General features: G+C 47.0%; 2 protein-coding genes across 3 annotated transcripts; one reads left to right on the top strand and one right to left on the bottom strand.

The window, feature by feature from the left end:
- Positions 1–246: 246 nt before the first annotated feature.
- On the bottom strand, positions 247–6655 carry KCNA5 (potassium voltage-gated channel subfamily A member 5). Of its 2 annotated transcripts, XR_008670310.1 has the most exons (2): positions 4057–6655; positions 247–1166 (listed from the first exon to the last, which is right to left on the bottom strand). XR_008670310.1 is itself a non-coding variant. In XM_004052538.4 (1 exon), the coding sequence occupies exon 1, from the start codon at positions 6101–6103 to the stop codon at positions 4295–4297; it is 1809 nt and encodes a 602-aa protein (XP_004052586.1). In that variant the 5' UTR covers positions 6104–6655; the 3' UTR covers positions 3503–4294. The 2 variants fall into 2 exon arrangements, 1 of the variants encoding a protein (XP_004052586.1); XM_004052538.4 differs by lacking the exon at positions 247–1166 and having other exon boundaries at positions 3503–6655.
- A 6804-nt stretch (positions 6656–13459) lies between these two features.
- LOC101141213 (eukaryotic translation initiation factor 3 subunit F-like) lies at positions 13460–17841 on the top strand. The gene is made up of 3 exons (XM_055357458.2): positions 13460–13543; positions 17019–17104; positions 17375–17841. The coding sequence occupies exons 1-3, from the start codon at positions 13460–13462 to the stop codon at positions 17760–17762; spliced, it is 558 nt and encodes a 185-aa protein (XP_055213433.1). The 3' UTR covers positions 17763–17841.
- Positions 17842–21867: the final 4026 nt, after the last annotated feature.

The raw sequence follows: 21867 nt of genomic DNA, 5'->3' as shown, positions 1-21867 counted from the left end.
AGAAGAACCAGCTAAGGGGGGTGGGGCAGGTGAAATGCCCCCTCCAGAAAAAGTCTAAGGCCAGCAGGAGAAGGAGGCCTATGCTCTGGTGGTGGGGGTCCACTTCCACCAACAGCTCAGCGAAAAACACACTGGCCAGAGTCATAGGCAGAATTTCCAGTTTGGCATCTTCTTTCTCTTCCCTGAAAATAGAGCAGCCTGTCCCACAGACACATAGGAAAAAAAAATCTAAATTTTATGAGGCGGTAGAAGCAAGCTAAATCTTTCTTCCCAGGTCTACCGTGGGCTAGGAAATGGCAGCATGCGACCTCCTCCCCAAACCAAAGATTGGCATTTGCAATAAACGCAAGTTGAACTGAGCAAAGTCAGATCAGGGGAGACAGATCAGGGCTTCGCAGGCATGACTGGATACCCAGGAGGCAGCCTCTGTGTGACTGATTAACTGGTGAACTGACGTGACAGGGATGTACAGCTCTGGAGCTGAGGCTAAGTGTTCACATTTTTAAAAGATTACATTGTATATGGTTATATAAGTAGCTACACAATAGCCTCAATTTTGCCTCTTGGCCTACAAAGCCTAGAATATTTACTTTCTGGCTCTTTCAGAAATGCTGCCAACCCCTCCCCTGAACAATTGCCGCATCCCCCAGCTACTGGTAAAATTGGAGCTCCTACTACAGTCACCGATCTTGAACTCTGGACTCCATCCCAGAAGACAGTGATGGGGACACAGCAGCGATTCTCCTCAGAGCCACTGCCCTCCCTGCCCTCATCCGACATGCCCTCCTTTCTTCCCAGCCTCACTGCAAGGCCTGCAGCAGCTTTTCTCTTCTACACTCATCCTCACTGATTCTCTCACTCCCACTTCTGTTCCACATAGCTCCATTTTGGAACCCCCTTCAAGGTACATGGACACACATTATCTTGCATGACTTGCTTTTGCTTTATACCTGTGAGACTTCAGCTATATGAAGGCAGGAATCACATCCTAATATTTTTCCCAGTATGTCCTTCCACACGCAGGAGAGTGCTGGGCCCAGAGTAGCTGCTGAGTAGATCTGTGCCACTGAGGTCAAACAAGAGAAGAATGCTTGTTCCTCACCCGGGGTCAATATCCACTGTGCACAAATCTGCCACTTCTGGAGGGGACTTGAAGAAAGGTGTCCCTGCACCAAGAGAAACACTCTGTGTCATGCTAAGCCTGGGAGTGCTTTCATCATTCACGCGAAAATAACACAAATCCCAACTCTCTGGAAAAACTCCGCCAGGGCTCCTTGTCTGTTTCATTCTCTCACCTAGGGGACGTCCCCAGCAGGGCAAGATGAGGAACTGAGACTTTTAAAGCATGTGAATTTTTTTTTCCTGAACCTGTAATTATCTAAGGTTTAGCAAGCATTTAGGCAGCAGAAGAAAAAAAGTAGGCGGTAAAAAAGACGGAGCCAGATGTTTTGCTGTCCTTATGCCCAACTGCAACCTGCTTTCTGGGCCTTGGTTGCCAAAGCTGGTAGATTATAAACTCAGGAGTGGTTTCCTCCCATGGGAACCAAGAAGCAACATCTGGATAAAAGGCTTGGCAGAGGCTCCTTGATTTAATCTCCTCAGGAAGGTAAAGGCTATAGAAATCAATAACAGCAGAGAAGCTGGGGAGGGTGGGAGGGGACAGGAAAGGGCTCTTTACCTCAGGTAGCCTGGGGAAGAGTCTTGACTCTCAGCGCCCTTCCCTGCTAATTACATCAAAAGGCAAAGCGGGTTGGCTGGAGTGCAATAGTGGAGCCTGTTTCCAGAATCACAGAAACAGGTGCACTGAGAATATGGCGAGACGGAAATACTCTGAACTGCCTAGTGGGTGCCCCCCCAACCAGTGCTCCAGGACAGATCTCACACATCACTGGTCCCCAGGATTGAAGGCTACAACAGGGAACTGAGATGCTGGACTCCAGGGTTCCCTCTGGAACCACTCTGGTCCCTCCCCCCACCCCAGAAAAAAATTACAGGGAGCCTCACTCTCTCACTCCCTCCACTCTATCCTTGAGGATTTCTATAAGATTATGCCCATTTACTGGACATTTTAAAGATGCAGTCCATTCTAATTGAACCAACATCTTGTCAGGCACCTGGACACATGGAAGCCTGGGGGGCTTCTCTCTCAGTATTTGCTTGAGCCTGAAGGAATAAACCTTCAGGTCAAAGGTGGTGACATCGCTTGTTTTTAAGGAAAGCTGGAGCCCTAGGGGTGATTTCCCCGTCCCAATCACTAGGTGTGTGCTAAACTGCAAACATTAGCTTTAAAGGCAGAGAGGGCTTGGAGGTGAGACCGTGTACAGTTGAGCTCTGGCAAGATGCCCTGCTTTTAGGCAGATTGTAAATTATAAATACATAAAGTGTCTCTGTTCTTCTTCCTTTGCCTTAGCATGCAATGAAAATCAACAGAGCCCTGTCTGCACAATCCTTCTGTTTCCTCCTCAGATTTGGTGTTAAAAGCTTCTGGCTAGAAATGACTTTGGGCACTCACAGACCCCGGCTTTCCTTACCGTGCTGGCCATTTTACTTAAACCCACGATTCCCAGGCATTGACTTATAGATCTCCTCTCACCCACAGGGAGACCTGGCCACACCCTGAGAACTAGCCGTGAAGCCCACTGTTGTCCTGGGGGAGGTGTGATTCCAGCCCACCAGCCCACCCTGGTGAGGATGTAAAACAGCCCCAGCTTTGGATCATTCAGCAGAAAAAGCAACAGCAGGAATCCATGGGGCTCCGGATTCCTATCAGCAGATAGCTAATCCCAGAGAGAAATGCTAGCTAGTGTTATGCCAACTGCAATGTTTTGCCGCAGCCTTCCAGTGACAAGGGAACAAGGAGATTTGTTCTGAGTTTAGGGATTACTTGGGGGTAAGGCCACAATCTGCAGAAAACAGCTCTTAACGTGAACAAGCAAATCCTTCCATTTGGCCTCTCACTGTTGCTGTTGCCATAAAGACATTATGTGCTCCTCTGCCATGCCAAGAGGGCAGTGAACAACCGGTGCAGGTCCCTCTGTGACTCGCACACTGGGGCTGCCAGGACTGCTTCATGTCTGTGAGAATCAGGCTTGTTTCTCAGAGCTGCTGAGAGCCACCCTGAGGAGGGCTGAAAACCTGCAAACAAAGGAATGAAAGCCAGTGCCGGGAGACCCAACAAGACTGTCAGGGTCTGATCCCCTTTTTCCTTTAAGTGCCCTCCCTACTCCAGGCTGACCATAAGGGCTGATACTACTGCTTCAGAGAGCATCTCACAGGGGCGTCCGTGCCATAAACAGCCTGGACAAAATTCACCCACCATTGTCTATGAGGCACCAAGGGGTGCACTGAAAAGACGTCGCCAAGCAAATCACGAGCTTTTCAGATTTCCTCTAACCCCAGTCAATGCATTTGCTCTGATGTCAAAACCAGAAACAGCCAGTGACAGACTATTTTTAAAAATTTCAGAAAATGTATCAGCTGCAGAAAAACTAACACTTGCCTCAACAAGGTAACCTTTTATTTCCTGGGATAAAAATAAAGACAATAAATTATCAGAAGTATTCCTCCAATATCATTAAAATGCTTTTTGAAGAAAGTTACAAGAATTGTTTAAGGCGCACAGAAAAAGTCAGATTTGCCTTTCTTCAAGAACATTCTCTGCCCTAGACACAAAGCACCAATACCACATCCTAGAAAAGACAGAGGCTTGGAGACACAGGAAACAGAACAGCCCATACCAAGATCTCTGACTCTAATATAAGTAACACAGAAAAACATCAGGACAACTCTTTCTTCCATAAATACAACATGTATCTTGAAAATATACCCAAAATATCTCTATCTGAACTACAGTACAAAAAGCCACTTACCAGGCATAAAAATAATATTTTCCCCTATACACAAATACAATCATATGTAAAGCAAATTTGGAACACATGGATGGAGGAGTTACATAATCTCTTGGGATCTGGGCTATTTAGAGTCATTTTTGTTTGGGTTATCCCTCTGCTGGGTATAGGAGACTGGCTACAAATACATCCATCTCACAGCGCTCACCATTTCCACAGCTCCTGCGTCATGGAATGTGGTACTTTTTAAAAATAGGCGACCCTTGGGTGTCATGGAAAGAATAGAGAAAATGGGGGGATCGAGGGAGGGAGGAAAGGAGTGAAAGGAGAGGGGTAGACTGAGGTTACAGTGTGACTTCAAATACTCTGCGGTATAATGTAGATATCCATGTTCAGCAAGCCTCCCATTCCCTACTCCACTGCCACCAGTCTGCCTGAATCTCCTTTCACAAATCTGTTTCCCGGCTGGTGTCCAGGCAGAGGGCATAAAGGGACCTCCGCAAGTCCACGTTGCTCTTGGCCTTGACGTTACACTTCTCTAGGGGGCAGCTGCCCCTTCGGGCACTGTCTGCATTCTCCAGGGTCCCCCCAGCCTTGCAGAAGGATCCCCTGCTTCCGCTGACCTTCCGCTGGACTCCTCTGTCCAGCCCCGGCCCCAGGCTCTGAGTGCCCTGCTCTTCCTTAAGGACTGCCGGCTCCTCGTGATCCGTTTCCCGGTGGTAGAAGTAGTTGAAGTTGGAGACGATGACGGGCACAGGCAGAGCAATGGTGAGGACCCCGGCGATGGCACACAGAGAGCCCACGATCTTGCCCCCAACAGTGATGGGCCTCATGTCCCCGTAGCCCACAGTGGTCATGGTGACCACTGCCCACCAGAAGGCGTCAGGGATGCTAGAGAAATGGGTCCCCTGGTTGTCAGCCTCTGCGAAGTAGACGGCACTGGAGAAGAGGATGACCCCGATGAAGAGGAAGAAGATGAGCAGCCCCAGCTCCCTCATGGAGGCCTGCAAGGTCTTGCCCAGGATCTGCAGCCCCTTGGAGTGGCGGGAGAGCTTGAAGATGCGGAACACCCGGACCAGGCGGATGACTCGGAGGATGGCCAGGGACATGGCCTGCTGCCCATTCTGGCCGCCTCCTCCGCCCCCTGGCTGCTGCTCTGCCAGTTCGGTGCCCAGGGTGATGAAGTAGGGGAAGATGGCCACCACATCGATGATGTTCATGATGTTCCGGGAGAACCCTGCCTTGCTGGGGCAGGCGAAGAAGCGCACGAGCAGCTCGAAGGTGAACCAGATGACGCACGTGGTCTCCACGATGAAGAAGGGGTCGGCCAGGGTCCTGGGCAGGAGCGGTGCCACCGTAGGGCCAGAGGGCGGCGCCATGACCCCGCTGCCGTTGGCCCCAGGGGCGGGCGCGGGAGGCTGGTGAGGCGCCGGAGGGTGGCGGAGCAGCTCACGTTCATCCCTGAACTCGGGCAGGGTCTCCAAGCAGAAGGTGATGATGGAGATGAGGATAACCAAGACCGAGACGATGGCGATGGCCCGCGCGGACCCAGAGCTCTCCGGATACTCGAAGATAAGCCACACCTGGCGCTGGAACTCGTTGCGGGGCAGGGGCTTCTCCTCTTCTTTAATGAAGCCCTCATCCTCGCGGAAGCGCTCCATGGCCTCGTCCCCCAGCTGGTAGAAGCGTATCTCGTCCGCGAACACGTCCAGGGAGACGTTGACCGGCCTCCGCAGGCGGCCCCCGGACTGATAGTAGTAGAGGATACCGTCGAAGCTGGGCCGGTTGCGGTCGAAGAAGTACTCGTTCCTCAGGGGGTCGAAGTAGCGCAGGCGCTTGGCGGGGTCCCCCAGGAGTGTGTTGGGGAACTGCGCCAGGGTGCCCAGCTGCGTCTCAAAGCGCAGCCCGGAGATGTTGATGTGGACGCGCTGGTGGTGCAGGGACGCCGTGCCCAGAGCCTGGTCCTCCACGGTGCCCAGGCCGGGATCGCCTTCTTCCTCCTCGTCCTCGGGAGGCGGCCGTCGAGGCCGTGGCAGCTCCTCCGGCAGCGGAGGCAAGGGCCGCACTCCCGAGTCCGCGTCTCTCTGCGCGCCGCGCCCCTTTGGCGCCGGCTCCTTGGGCCCATCGCTGAGCCCAGCCGTCGGGGGACACTGGAGCTCTCCCCCTGTGGCCTGGCCGCAGCTTGCCCGGGCCTCATCGCCTCCTCTGACGGTCATGGCACCGCCGTTCTCCAGGGGCACCAGGGCGATCTCCATGGCGCGGGAGCAGAGGGCATGCTGCGCCCCAGCTGACCGGCTCCCGCGCCCCCTACTCACGCTCCGCGGGCGCCTGGTGTCAGGCTCCGCTCCAGCGGTCGGCCGGCCCCTCTCTGGGGAGAGCTGGGGTTGCTGGCGCGATCCCCTCGCTTGGCCCTGACGTCAAGAAGCCGCTGCCCTGCTCTCTGCCTCTCTCTCTTCTGGCAGCCCGTTACCAAGCAGCCGAAAAGCCTCCTTCCAGCAGATGCAACCTTCAGCCGCCCCTCTCTGGCTGCGCCGCGCTTGGCCTCCACCCTCGGCGCCTCCCCCGCCTTCCCCCTCCTCTCCCCCTCCTCCCGCTTCCCCTCCCGGGTCTCGTGGCAGCGAGTGTCTCCCCGGAGGGCGCAGCTGGGGCCCCTAGCAAGGGAGAGGAGGGGCTGAGAAGGGTGCAGCCCAGCGGAGGGAGGGAAGGAGTGGGGAGGATGGAGGAACAGGTTGTACCGACAGCGCTGAAATTCCCAGGGCAACCAGATGAGAATAGCTCTGGATTTCAGTTCACCTGGGAACCCGCTGGAAGCCGAGTGGACTCCAGGAGGAATGAAGTGCCTTGGGCTAAAGGGACGAGGCTTTGAGCTGAGTCGGAGTATGAGAGACAGAGACGGGAGACACCAGTCCTTTTTATTTTGGAGAAATAACGGTATTTCTTTGGGAAGGATTACAGAAGGGAGGGGGGCCACGTAGTGACGGACCTTGAAATACATTTATCAATGGAGAAGCATCTCTCTTCCCGTCTTCCTACAGATCCACAAAAATGTACAAGGGGGTTGGAACCCTGCAGGATTCCCATGCCCTAGCCTGTTTCCAGTACAGACCCGGTGGCAGCCCAGGCAAGCAGCCTAGTCAGGAGATGAGCTGTCTGGTCTCAACCCAGCAGAACCCCTCCACCCGCTCCAACGAATCCCATTTGCAAAAACCACAGCAGGGAAGGGGAGAAGCGATTTTTACAATCCTGGTGAGGGCTAATCCTGCCTGGTGAATCTTGGAGCTAGCAACTGCATCTAGGTCCATGAAGGAGACTGAGGGTGGAGGTGGCTTATGAGAGGGAGCCAGGGAGGTTGTCCAATCTCCAAGGCTGGAGCGTTCCCAAGAGTGGAATAATAACAACCAATACTTACTTCGCTCTCATTATGCACCAGCCCACTCTCAGCACTTTACAAATATTGTCTCTGTGTATTCCTACAGCAACCTATTTTGTAAGTACTATTATCATCACCATTTTATCAATGAAGAAACTGAGGCACAGAGAGATTGACAGACTCACCCAGGCTTATGCAGGTAGAAACTGATGATGCTGGAACTCAAACTCAAACAATCAGAGTTTGGCCCTTGTCCCCTATATTTCACTCCTCTATAGAAATGCATAATCCCTTTTCCTGATACAAGCACTCCCTCACTCCAACATCTGGCCTGAGAACTTTAGTTCCCTGCTGCAGGAGGCAGGAGGATGGCTGATATAACATATTAATCTTTCTAGGTTGGGACACTAGGAAATCTTCCCCTGCCCTGTCTCGACCCCTGCAGGGTTTTAGCAGGCATTGGTAACCAAGAGAAATCTGTTTCAAGGTGTGTGTCTGGAACTGCCAGACACAGTCTCCAGAAGTTTCTTGGTTTTAAATTATCATAAAGTGGCTGTGTTTTTGAATGTCTGTTTTCATTGTCTATTTTTGTTTCTGTATATTGTTTCAGATTTATATGCGTGAAGTTAGGACCTCTTGTCAATGAATGTCTCTATCCAAAGGGTGTGATTTGGAAACTTGGTCCTGGGTGCACAAGTGTGTGTTGCAATAGCAGCGCATAGACACACAAACTTGGGTCAAGGTTTGAGAAGTATGTGTGCATATGGCTTTTTAAGAGTTTATATGTGAAGGTGGATGTGAATTTGGTGTACATAAGTATTTTCATTCTGTGTGACTGTGCATATTGTTGGCTGTCTTTGCAGACGTGCATGAGTGAGGAAGGGTATGAATATGAAAATCAGTATGTGAAGGCATCACTGGTTAACCACAGGGCCTTGCATTCCCTTTCCCCATATCTGTGCCATCCCTGCTTCATCTCCAGTGGGCTTTCATTCTTCTCTGGCTCTGAGGTTGCCAGTCAGGATCAGGTATTTTTCCTGGGGAGCCTGGGACTTACTGAGCTTGCAGACAGTGAGGTCAGAGACCCATGACAGTCTTGTCTACTGATTCATGCATCTTGTAAATATAAGGATGCTATATTGGTTCACCTGGGTTCTCCTCGGGCTCCCCAGAGGAAAGAATTCTCTGGAGCTTGTCTTTCAGGGGCTTTCTGGGAGATTGTTCCCTGAGGAAGGAGAGTACAACATAAACAGTCCAGGAAAAGCACAAAACCCAGGCCTCCTTTAATGTGGTATTTCCTTAGATCTGTTTCCCATGCGTTTGCCAGTTCTTATAGGTTTCTGGCAAAATTACCTTCAGATGTCACATGTGGTAGCCATGGAGGTATACTGCTCAAATCTCCCTTAAAGAAAGAATTTGCTTTTCAACTGCCAGAGTGCAGTTAGCTGACAGACTCCAGCTGTTGGCACTGCCTCAGCTTTAGTGCAGGGGCCACACTCCTTTGGGGTAGCCCTCTGAGCACAGCAGGGTTACAAAGACCTGACCATTTCTACTCAGTGCAGATTTCCACTAACGGCAATGTTTGCTCTGCATTTCCCCAGCAGATTGGCCAAGACTTTGAAAGATCTACATTGCACTCTGAGACTCTGTCCAACCCCTCTTCCTCCCCTCTTTCCTTTCACAAGTGCCAGATCAGCATCATAATCTGAATGCTTTCCCTAATGAATTCTTCTTCCTATCACTTTTAACTTTCTTTATTATCTCCCAGTACACCTCTTACACTCCTAACTTGATCTCTGTCTTCTTCCCAGAGCACACATTATATAACTGAAAGCTGCCTTCTTTACTATCTATCTAATCCTACGAGGTTAACTCTTTTATAGCAGTGCTTAATGTGCACCATTGCCTGAGGATCTTGTTAACATGCGGACTCTGAACCAGGGTAGGGCTTAGAGTGCATTTCACACAGTGCCCAGGTGATACTGATGCACCTGTCTAGAGATCACATTCCCATAAGAATAGATTTTTATCTCTATGTATGTATGCATGTATGTATCTAGCTATCTAGCTATCTAGCTATCGCATCTACGAATGGTATCTACCACACTATATCTATCTATCCATCAATCTACCTATCTATTTACCTACCTACCTTTCTAGCTAGCTACTCTCTAGTTACCTATTTATCTGTTTATAAATGATAGGTAGGTAGATGAGAGAGAGGGAGAGAGCTAACAGAGAGAGAGAGATATTTTGAACTCAAGGAACATTTTTTATTGATCTTTGATTTTCTTTACAACACCAAACATGGTGCCATGTCCATATTATGCATTTCACTAAATATGTACTGAACGCAATTGAACTAGGGAAAGGAAATTCAGCTGTTGGAGCAGCGAGGGAGGGGAAACCTGGGGATAGGAACTGAAAGGTGGTTTCTGAGATTAGCTAAGTACGCAAAGTGGTTGTAGAGATGGGACCTAACCATCTGAAGACTTATAACCATTTGTTCAGGTTATATACCACTGCATTATCACAGACCACTTCAACTTCGTGGGCAAAAAGCAACAATTTCATATTTTGGACTGTATAGTTTAATTTCTTGTGTTTGAGACCTGAGGTGACTATAGCTCTGTTTATTATATGAGTAACACAAAACAAGGAGACCTGCTGGATTTTCATCTAGGTCAGGGAAAAACTTTCCCCATTGGACAGCATTTAAAGGGACAGAGGGAGGCAGAAAATATGCCACTAGTCTTTCTATCAGAGATTGATTTTACTCCTCTGTGGTGCAGGGAGTTCATAGATGCAGGAAGCCCAATGTGAGGACAGGATCCTAGCAGTGGCCTTGTCTGACACACCCTGCCAGCCAGGTGAAGATACTAGCCAGTCTGTCTGTCCAAGTCTCGGGGCTCAGGATCCCTCTGCTCCTTTCTTTCAAGAGGAAGAGAGGTTGCTGCTGAAAGGACCACATCTCTAAAGCATCCCTAGCCAGCTCTGGCAGGGCTCTACCAGGAAACCCTGGCACGGCCCAGAGAGCTTGAGTAAGAGAAGTGCTCTCGGAGCTGCTTTTCCAGCTTCTTTTTTATTCCTCTGGTAAACCAGTTATTCCAACTTACCCCCATTATACCTGTGCCTGACTTCCCCAAGTTTTTCCTCCATTTAAAAAGAAAATTGAGCAAAACCAGCATTGTATCTTCTCCACAAGGGAGGCTGTCAGCCCCAGATTAGAGAAAACTTGTTTTCTCCAACCTCCCCACCATTCCTTGGCCAGCATCTTTCATCATCTAAAGCATTTAAAGGGACAGAGGGAGGCAAAAATTATGCCACTAGTCTTTCTGTCAGACATTGATTTTCCTCCTTTGTGGTGCAGGGGGTTCATAGATACAGGAAGCATCTATGTGTTACTCATATAATAAACAGAGCTATAGTCACCTCAGGTCTCAACATGGAGGCATTGGAAGTGGGAAACAAGGGCTCAGGACTTCTTAGGCTGGACCAGCAAGAGCCAAAGAGAAGACAGCTTGGTCAAAATAAACCATACTAAGGCACGTTTCTTTAAAAATAAATAAATACATACATAAATAAATAAGGAGAACTTGATTAACAAGTCATTGGTAGGCTGGGTCTTACTGCCAAATATCACAGAGTCTATAATTCCATGGTACATCACTATTCCATAATGCATGGCAAAGATGGATTGTCAAGCAATAATTGGTAATAGTGTATTAATCAGCAAAAGAGTGAAGCTGTCTCTCACCTAATTCTCTATACTGGATGCGTTCGCCTCATAGATCTGCAGAAAAAACAAACCCAAAAAAACAAAAACACTTTAATGAAGGGGGCAGCTGTTTTTCCCTCCCCTCCCCTTCCCTTCTCACTGGCCCCTTAATCCAACACCTTGGGAAGGAAGCCCTGGAAGTGACCTTCCTTTCCTGTTTGACGGGAGTGACAAAGATGGAGTAAAACAAAACACAAAAACAAAACATGCATGCCTGTGCTGGGGGCAGGTGGCTGTCACTTGCATGTTAAGAGATGGAAGCAGGAGGGGGAGGGGGGGCAGGAAGGAGGCGGAGGGTTGGGGGAGAGCAGGAGATTATGCTTAAACCGACCCAGATCCTGACAGAGACCTCCGAGGGCTACTAGGATTTCCTGTTTAGAAAGATTAATATGAGAGCCCATTCACACAAATCAAGGCTCCCATCTGGAGCTCGATTTCTTCTTTTCCTCTCTCCCTCTTTAGGTATAATCCAGGAATAAATTCATTAATGGATTCATTAAATCCAGTGCATTTTCAAAGGCCAGACATAGAAAATAAAGCATCCTAAACACACAGGGGCTGGGGGTTCAAGGGACAGCTTGCCCTGTGAGTGCTGCTCTTCTCTCTCTCCTTTCCTTCCCTTCCCTCCTCCACGGGCAGGCTGGTGGGTTGCAGGTGCATAGTCACCCTCTCTGACTCTCTTTTTCTCTTGCCCATCTTTTCCTCCCTCAGACGTCTCAAAGGTTTCTACTCCCATAACATGAAAACCTAACTGTGAAATTATGAACCAATGGCTTCATTTGTAGTTTAGGGCTAGACGTTGTTTGAATTGTTTTCTGTGTCCTCAAGAACAACTGCAACTCTTATTTTCTAACTCTCTGCTTAGGTGCCCAGACCAAGGAAGGCATTCATTAACTACTTTTGAATATAAAGTATATTCAACTGAATATATGTCTTTTCTGGCTAGATTATTGTCCACATTGTATAAAGATATATTTATGAATTTAACTTATGTATCAAGACATAGTTTTTAAAGTACTTTATTTTAAAAATGCTAAACAAATGTAAGACAATTTTATTATTATGTAAGCAACATCCATTCTAAGGCGGGAAAAATCAAGTGGTTGCGACACAATTCCCGCAGTCCAGGCAGACAAAGATGTGCGTAATATTAGCCTTTGCACCTATTTTTCCCAATGTCCTATCAAAATAAGTTCTCTTTATTTCGATTTGGCAAAAAGTTGGTTTAGTCACGGAATGGGATTAAGGCTCCACCACGGTTTTGATGTAACTGGACCTGGGGGCTGGGATGGAATGGCTTCCAGAGGCCTGCTACTCAAAATGCAGTCCATGGACCAGCAGTATCAAGGTCACCTATAAATGTATCAGAAATGCAATTTCCTAATCCCATCCCCAGACCTGCTGAATTAGAACATCTGGAGACTGGGCCCAGGAATTTGTTTCCACAAGTTCACTGGATGATTTTGATGCCTGTCAAAGTTTTAGAACATTGCCCTACAGGGCTGATTCTTTTACTGGGTGCCATGGTGCATAAGGAATTCTGGGGCTGGGAGAAAAATTCTCTTAGATAAGAGCTTGGGATCTGGACTGGGGTAGACCTAGCCAGAGTTCCAGGAATATGCCTTACTCATGTGACACTCGGCATCTCTACAACTCAGTTTCTCTATCTGTAAATTAGACACTAATAGTACCCACCTCTTGCAGTTGCTCTAAGTATTAAAGCTCTGGTGGAATATATGTACTCAATTATTATACTTGGTATTGTTAATGCTAGTTAGTCTGTGCAATGTAACAGCTGACAAGTACATGCATAGTCCCCAAATTATCTGCATTAATTGTCTACAGTGACCACTGGGGTAATTAGTGGCCTCTATCTTTGTTCACCCAATGATGTGGCCGTGATCTTCTAGCTTAGTGGAAAGTGAGGCAAACTGTTTCCTTGGGTCTTAGCCTCAGCATGGCAGATACCCTAAGTGGTCGGTGTCACAGTAAGAGACCCTCATCATCTGGTCCAGGCCTTCCTGGTAATATCAGTTTTCCAATTGCTGCTGTAACAAACTGCCACAAACATAGCAGCTTAAAACAACACAAAATGTTTATCTTGCAATTCTAGAGGTCGTAAGTCCCAAACAGGTCTCTCTGGGCTAAAGTCAAGGTGTCAGCAGGGCTGGTTCCTTTGGGAGACTTCAGGGGAGAATTTGTGTCTTTGCCTTTTCCAGCTTCTAGAGGTCACCCATATTCCTTGGCTCATGGCCCCCTCCTCCATCATCAAAGCCAGCAACTGCATCACTCTGACCTCTGCTTCCTTTGTCACCTCTCCTTCTCTGACTCTCCAGCCTCCCTCTTCTAGCTTTTAAGAACCCTTGTGATTACATTGATTCCATCTATATAATTCAAGATAATTTCCATTTTAAGATCCTTATTTTAATTACATCTGCCAAATCCCTTCTGCCATGTGGTAACATGTCCACATGTTCCAGGGATCAGGATGTGGACATCTTTGGAGGACCATTATTCTGCTACCACACTGTTTTTTGTCCCTCCGAAGTATGCAGGGAGACTCATAGGATGAGGCTTCCAGAGACGCAAGAGACCTAAGAGATCAGCTAGTCAAATCATTACATTTTACTGCCAGCACACATTTGGAGATTTGCTCTCGAGGAAGAACAGAGGCTGAACAACCTAAGACCCTGGCTTAAAACTCAGATCTGTGGGGTCCAGTGGTCTCACCAGCAGGCAAACTCTCTGATGCAGAGAAAAAGACCCCAAGCAGCCAATAACATCAAGTCATAAAAATTTAGACCTGGACTTCCAGGAAGATGAAAGGTGATACTAAAGACTGAGTCATACCATGAGGTGCCTCCGTCTCCAGGTCTGTGGAGGAAGAGTTTATCGTGTTTGCTTATTCTCTGAAAGCTGTCTTTCTACTCCTGAAGTCCGGTGCATGCATGGAATATTTGCGAATTGGAAGCCTGGTCTCCCATTAATCACTGCCACTTCTCATGGAGCAAGAGACAGTGTGATTTCTCACACATAGCAATCATTTCTTTCCCTGATAAAGACAGTAATCTGGGGAAGGGCAATTATCTCAGCAGAATTACCAATCTTGCGGCGTGTCTGAAAGCACACGGTATTCATTTGCTGCTATTTTAATGTCTGCCGTCTTCCCAGCCCCTCCCCAGCCCAATGCTGAAATCCCCCCCTCCCACCCTCCTTCTTTTCTTTTTTCTTTTTTCTTTCTTTCTTTTTTTTTTTTTTTTTTTTTTACTAATCTTGGGAAATAACTTCCTTATTTGTAGCGGACTGATGCCAATTGTGGGAATATGATATTGAGGATCGTAATAAGGACTCTCACACTCTCAGCTGAGGCTTGGCCACCACCCATTGCATTTTTCGATGGAGCTTCAAAGCTTTTGTCTTTGCCGACAAAGAAATGACTGGCAAACGCCCCCACGGCTGACTTTGTGAAGGGCCTGGTGACTCTCAGCTCCCTGGTATTACTCTACTAAGCTGGATAACATTGAAAACCAGTTACCAAGTGGTGAAGGCTGCTTTCCTAGAGCCCAGGAATAAGGCAAAATTGCAATGTGTGTCTGTGTGTGTGTGTGTGTGTGTGTGTGTGTGTGTGTGTGTGTGTGTGTCTGTCTGTCTGTCTGTCTGTCTGTCTGTCTGTCTTTGGGCTGAGGTGAGGAGGGCCTGGCTGCTAGCATCCTCTCTAGGCCATGTAATGAGCATGACATTGGGAGGCAGAAAACAATGGTTGAGTCCCACTCTACACCTCTGACCACTACCTATATGGTTTGAGCAACTAATTTATCCTGTCTAATGTTTTAACCTATAAAATGGGAAATACAACATTGAGTTCATGGTTACAATAGGGTTTGTGTAAAATAAACTGCATTTAAACTGGGGCCTATTATGTAATCATAATAGTTAACATTTCTTGAGCTGTTGTTATATGCCCAACCTTGAACTATATTTTTCACATACTCCACAATGCTGCATCCTCAAAACAGCCCTAAGGAGTAGATGTTATTGTTAATTCTAGTGTATAGATAAGGAAACTGACTAATGCAGGTGCACGAATTGTCGAAGTTCTCTTGAGTAGTAAACGGTAGAGCCCTGGTGGCTGCTGGTCACTGCTATGCCATTATTGGGGCATCTCCTCTGAAGGACTGTACAGCAGAGGATGTTTTTCACTGGGGTTCTCCTGCTAACTCTCCATACCCTTCTCTCACCCTGGCCTTACTTACATCAAGTACTATTCAAGGACAGTTGGAGAAAAGCCAATGATAAGGTATGAATAACTGAGAGCCCCGAAGAGCTCCCACGACATTGCTTGTTCATACACAAGAATCTCTAAAAGGTGGAATGCCTTACATCTTGTCAAACCCAAGTGACTTCAAGAGGCAGAAGTTTCAGACCTGATCGTCTATGTGACTTCTGACGGGGGAGCAGCCTATTGGCTCCTCAGCCAACCAAGGCAGCTCCACCTGCTGCCTCCTGGCTCCTGCCTGAGTCAGATCTGTGCAGCCTGGTTGAGATCAGAAGGAGTGAGGTGAAAAGGAAGCTGTTGAGAGAAAGGAAAGTTAAGGCCACCAAGACTCAGCTGTGGAACGTCAGAGGTTTGGTTTTCAATCTCAAAGGAAGGAGCCTTTGTGGAGGCCATTAGCACTTCAGAAACACTGGAAATAAAGAAGCACTTTCTTTTTGAGACAGAACTGATAGTCACCAGAAGCCACTGCTGGGATATGCCAGCTTTCGCCTCGTTATGGACATTTGTAAAGATTCAGGTTCACCCAGGGCCTTCCTTTGGGGGAACTCTGAGCCCCTGAGCCCATCATCGTCTCAGCTTTCACAGGAAAGAGGAGACAGTCTAGGATGAGAAGTCCGAATCTCTGAAGGAAAGGGCAGCAATACATGGTGATGGGTGTGAAATCTGACTCTGCAAAACTTACTGGCTGTGTGACCTTGGGCAAAACACTTAGCTTCCCTGTCCCTTCACTTCCTTCTCTGTAAAATGGCACTAATCCTATTACTACTATATTAATAGTAGTAATATAACAGAGTTGCTGTAAAGATTAAATTAGTTAATATTTGTAAACTGCTCAGACCAGTGTCTGGCACAAAACAGATCCTATGTGTTTATTAATAAATGAAATTTTAAAGATAGATTTCATGCCAGGAAGAGGGCCCAACACATTCCTCTTTAGAAAGACTATAAATAGAGCCAACCAAAGGACGCAGGAATTTCCTGTGAGTTAGGAAGCTGTAGGGGCTATGCAGCGAGGCAGAGGGAAAGATCACAAGCTTTGGAGTAGAAAAATCTGGGTTTGGATCCCATGACACTATTTATGCTCTGTGTTACCTAGAGCAAGTCCTATAACTTCTCTGAGCCTCATGTCTCTCATTTGAAAGAGGAGAAGATGGCATCTAGCCCGCCAGGTTATCACCCAGATTGATGATACATGAAAAGTAACTGGGACCCCACAAGCCCCAGTCAGGGTTTGCTCCGTTGCCATCATTCTTATCATTGTCCATCTACCGAGTGGGAAAACTCAGGAAGACCATGTAACCTTTGTCAGCTACTCTCTCCGCTCCAGTTTTCATGCAGGTACACATACTACCTCAGGACATCTTTCCTTTTTTTTTTTTTTTTTTGAGATGGAGTAGTCACCCAGGCTGGAGTGCAGTGGTGCGATCTTGGCTCACTGCAACCTTGCCCTCCCTGGTTCAAGTGATTCTCTTGCCTCAGCTTCCCGAGTAGCTGGGACTACAGGCGTGTGCCACGACACCCAGCTAATTTTTTGTATTTTTAGTACAGACGAGGTTTCACCATGTTAGCCAAGATGGTCTCAATCTCCTGATCTTTTGATCAGCCCGCCTCGGCCTCCAAAGTGCTGGGATTACAGGCGTGAGCCACCACGTCTGGGTCATTTTTTTTTTTTTTCTTAAGAGATGAGGTCTCACTCTTGTTGCCTGGGCTGAACTGCAGTGGCCTTGTCCCCATTTCTTACTCCAGGTTTTCAGTGAGTCTGTGAAGCTTGTGTACATTGCAAGGAGGCTGTATTGGTCAGGGTGCAAGCAGAAACGCAGAACCTCTAAGAGGTATGTGTAGTAAATAATCAGTTACAGGGACTTGACCCTATGCAATCCTGGGAGCTGGTTGAGAGTCTCTATAAGGCTGCTGTCTTTCTGTCAGATGCTGGAACTCCAGGGCCCCAGGGAATGCATCAAGAAGGGAAAGTGGGAACCAGAGCCACAGCCGGTGCTGGCATTGGTGCTGGAACTGAGGCTGGGACCGCTGCCGGGGCCGGGGCTGGCGTGGCTGGAGGAGCACTTGCTGGTACCGCCGGTGTGGCCATCTTGTTGAGAAAGAAAGCCTGGGAGGACCATGGGAGTGATGTTCACACCTCCGACAATGAAATATGTATACTGTGACACTGAACGCATTGGAGTTGACCTGATCATGAAGACCTGCTTTAGCCCCAACAGAGTGATTGGACTCTCAAGTGACTTGCAGCAAGTAGGAGGGGAATCCGCTCGCATCCGGGATGCCTTGAGCACAGAGTTGCAATATGCAGAGGATGTACTGTCTGGAAAGGTGTCGGTTGGCCGCTTCCTGGTTAACCAAGTACCCAAAATAGTTTCCTATGACTTCGAGATCGTGCTCAACGGTTACATCAACGACCTGTTGATGGTGACCTACCTGGCCAACCTCACACAGTCACAGATTGCCCTCAGTGAAAAACTTGTAAACCTGTGAATGGAGCCCAAGCAGTACGCCTGCTGGTCTAGGTCTTAACCCCAGGACTCAGAAGTGAAGGAGAAATGGGTTTTTCGTGGTCTTGAGTCACACTGAGACAGTCAACTGTGTGTGACTCTAATAAACATAGCCTACTTTTTGTAAATTAAAAAAAAAAGAAGGAAAAGTGGATGTAATGTGGGAGAAGGCAAAGACAAGCTGGGCCCCTCAGGGCAGAATGGAGCCCGTATCTCTGTCCTCACTGCCTCCAACCCTGATGACGTTCTTGTCCTAAAGGGGAAAGTGGCTCCCTCTGTCATGGAGCTAAAACACATACCTGGTCCAGGAATCAGAGAAGCTGGTGAAGGATTCAGAGAAAAGCAGAACATGTGCAGGCCCACCTGCCACCACCCCAAGGGCATGAGTCACAGATCAGTGACAATGTGCCTGAGCTGCAGAAGCACCTGCCCCACCTTCTGACAGTGAAAAGTAACACGGCTGCCACTTCACTTTTGTCCTTCAAATTTCAAGCAAAAATGTCTCTTATTCCCCACTCTAACTGGGAACTTGCAGGGAAAAGAATTCTGGGAAACATATTTCAGCCTGGCCCACTTGACACATTACAAAGCCGCCACAGCAATTGTTGAAAAACCTAGACGAGCCCCTTACAGTGAGTTCACATATTCACAAGCTGCAAGGTTCTCCACTCGAATATAAAAACATAACTTTTTTATAACTGTTTCATCTATTTTGTGCCACATTCAATCCCTGCAAAGGCTCTTCAAAGAAAGAGGCTGTATAGTGTATACTGAGGTACTGGTCATACACATTTAGGTGTCTAATTGAAGTGTAACAGTGATTTTTTTTTTAGGGAACATGTAGGAAATGTGTTTCTACACTAAGCTAAGAATCCTTGCTATCTGAGGCAGGGCTAAAAGGCATCCAAATTCACAATAGAGTGGAGGAGAAAGTCATAAACATCATCAGTGACCTTGGCGCCAGTTGTAGAAACCAGCAAATGGTGGAGCAGAAGGACCAGGAGGTACCAGTAATGAGGAATGAGTTACAGAAACGTGACTGTAGGCAATTATGGAGACCGCTGGACAGTCTTTAGAAGTCTGCTGTCTTCAGATCTGATTCTGGAGATCTGAAAGACGCACCTGTGTTTCCTTTTTGGCTCTTTGAGAATCTGAATATGCATACATACTGTTTTTTTTCGTCTTCTTTTAAAAGTAGTCTATTTTTACCTTTCTTTCCTCTGCATCTTCTCCCTTTTCCCCTCTTCTCATCCTGATCCCATCTTGATATTTTGCAACCAGAGAACTGAATGGTAACTTTGATTGCCACAGAAGCACTATATTTGTAAAAGAAGGAGGGGAGGCGAAGACACAGGATGGCGGTTGATAGCAGAATATGGAAGCCTAATATCAATTTTTTTAGTAGGATAAGTTACATTACAAGATAGGATTCAGTTCCAGGGTGTGCGAACTGCCCTATAAGAAGAAATTATTTTCATCTTGACCCAGTCCATTAGGACACAGAGCCCCAGACAGGGAGTCAAGAAGCCGAGGTCCCAGCCCTAGCTCTGTCAATATATTAATTCTTGACAAGTCTCTTCATTTATGGAGTGCATTTTGTTCAATGACTAATAAGAGTCATTAGATATTAAGGTCATCTGAAACTTGATAGAGCTGTGGTTCGAAGATAGCTACCACTCGGTACTATCAATGTACTGTTGCTATAGATGTGAAGACTATTATTGGCCTCCCCTGACAAACAGTCTCTGCTTGGCCAAACTTCAATCAGGCTTCGAACCTTCTCCTAGGTCCATCTGTGTACTCCTAGGTCTAGTTTTAGCAAATAATCTCCCATTCTTGATACCTGATCACCCTTCACTTCTGATAAGGTTCTTCGTCCTCCACTATGTTGTAACCAAAACACAGGTTAGTTTCTTGCCACATGCAGAATCCAATGAACAAGAGTAAGACTTGGTACAAAAATAGTGAATTTATTTTGAAGTGAGCTTGGGGAAGGGGCACAAAACTTCTTGCCTTTAAATGTGCTGCTTCACCTCTGGAGCAGATAACAGACACTTTTACAAGGTAAGGGGGAAAGTGAGCAAGGGCAGGGGTTCCTCCTGCAAGCTTGGTGTCTTATCTACCAGACCTTTGAGTCATACCTTCCTGGGCAGAAATAAGTTGGAAAAGGGGTCAAGCTGGCATGCTTTTCATATGCCCTTCCAGTGGATGAAAGTCTTGAGGCAATTCCCAGAGGGTGGAAGTTCCAGGCCACCTGCTGGAGGTGACAGTTCCCTGGAGGGTGTGCTTTGGCCTGCAAATCCACTGTCAGCTCTGGAGGAGAGATCTATCTTGGAGCGCAGAGTTAGAAGAACTTGCCCTGCCGGGAATGTCTGGTGAGGGGGAGGGGAAAGGTTATATTTGCATTCCTAAAGGGCTAGATGGAAAGGAGAAAGAAGAGAAAATAATAAAAAATAATAATAACTCATTCTTTTTCCTAGAAAAAAATGGGGGCACTCAGTTCAAATGTCCCTGGTGATATATGTTCACCCTGGCCTATCTTCAGCAAGAGTCCATGAGGTCAGTTTAGCCAGAATGCCCCGTACCCCAATGTTCCTTTTAGTAATTTTCCATCCACTGACCTCCCACCCTGTTCCTTGGCTATATATTTGCAGTTGCCCGTGCTATATTCAGAGTTGAGCCCAATCTCTCTCTCCCCAACAGCCAGACCCCTTTGCAGCGGTCCGCATACTTTTCACAGTGGTCTTTAATAAAGTCATCCTTATCTTGCTTTGATTAATTTTTTTTCCGTTAACATCCCTTAGATTCTTACTCCAAGAAACCTCCCTATTAACATGGAATGAGTCCACGGTCTGTGCAAAATTTAGTTCTTAGATGTGCATAATGTTTATTTTTTTATATATATTTTTTATTATACTTTTAAGTTCTAGGGTACATGTGCACAACGTGCAGGTTTGTTACATATGTATACATGTGCCACGTTGGTGTGCTGCACCCATTAACTCGTCATTTACATTAGGTATATCTCCTAATGCTATCCCTCCCCCCACTCCCCCACAACAGGCCCCAGTGTGTGATGTTCCCCTTCCTGTGTCCAAGTGTTCTCATTGTTCAATTCCCACCTGTGAGTGAGAACATGCGGTGTTTGGTTTTTTGTCCTTGCGATGGTTTGCTGAGAATGATGGCTTCCAGTTTCATCCATGTCCCCACAAAGGACATGAACTCATCATTTTTTATGGCTGCATAGTATTCCATGGTGTATATGTGCCACATTTTCTTAATCCAGTCTATCGTTGTTGGACATTTGGGTTGGTTCCAAGTCTTTGCTATTGTGAGTAGTGCCACAAGAAACATACGTGTGCATGTGTCTTTATAGCAGCATGTTTTATATTCCTTTGGGTATATACCCAGTAATGGGATGGCTGGGTCAAACGGTATTTCTAGTTCTAGATCCCTGAGGAATCGCCACACTGTCTTCCACAATCGTTGAACTAGTTTACAGTCCCACCAACAGTGTAAAAGTGTCCCTATTTCTCCACATCCTCTCCAGCATCTGTTGTTTCCTGACTTTTTAAAGATCGCCATTCTAACTGGTGTGAGATGATATCTCATAGTTGTTTTGATTTGCATTTCTCTGATGGCCAGTGATGGTGAGCATTTTTTCATTTGTCTGTTGGCTGCATAAATGTCTTCTTTTGAGAAGTGTCTGTTCATATCCTTTGCGCAGTTTTTGATGGGGTTGTTTGTTTTTTTCTTGTAAATTTGTTTGGGTTCTTTGTAGATTCTGGATATTAGCCCTTTGTCAGATGAGTAGATTGCAAAAATTTTCTCCCATTCTGCAGGTTGCCTGTTCACTCTGATAGTAGGTTTTTTTTGCTGTGCAGAAGCTCTTTAGTTTAATTAGATCCCATTTGTCAATTTTGGCTTTTGTTGCCATTGTTTTTGGTGTTTTAAAATGTGTAACATTTCATTGGTTTTTAAGAAGAGGTTTTAGACTTACACTTGGCCACAATGCTTCAGATGTTCTGGGAGTTCATGTCAAGGCCAAGAATGAGGTTGCCACAGGAAGACTTGATTCAGGGAGATTA

Source organism: Gorilla gorilla, chromosome 10, assembly GCF_029281585.2.
Source record: "Gorilla gorilla gorilla isolate KB3781 chromosome 10, NHGRI_mGorGor1-v2.1_pri, whole genome shotgun sequence".
Lineage (NCBI taxonomy): Eukaryota > Metazoa > Chordata > Mammalia > Primates > Hominidae > Gorilla > Gorilla gorilla.
Note: the sequence above shows the minus strand (reverse complement) of the source record. Positions and strands in the feature narration are given on the sequence as shown.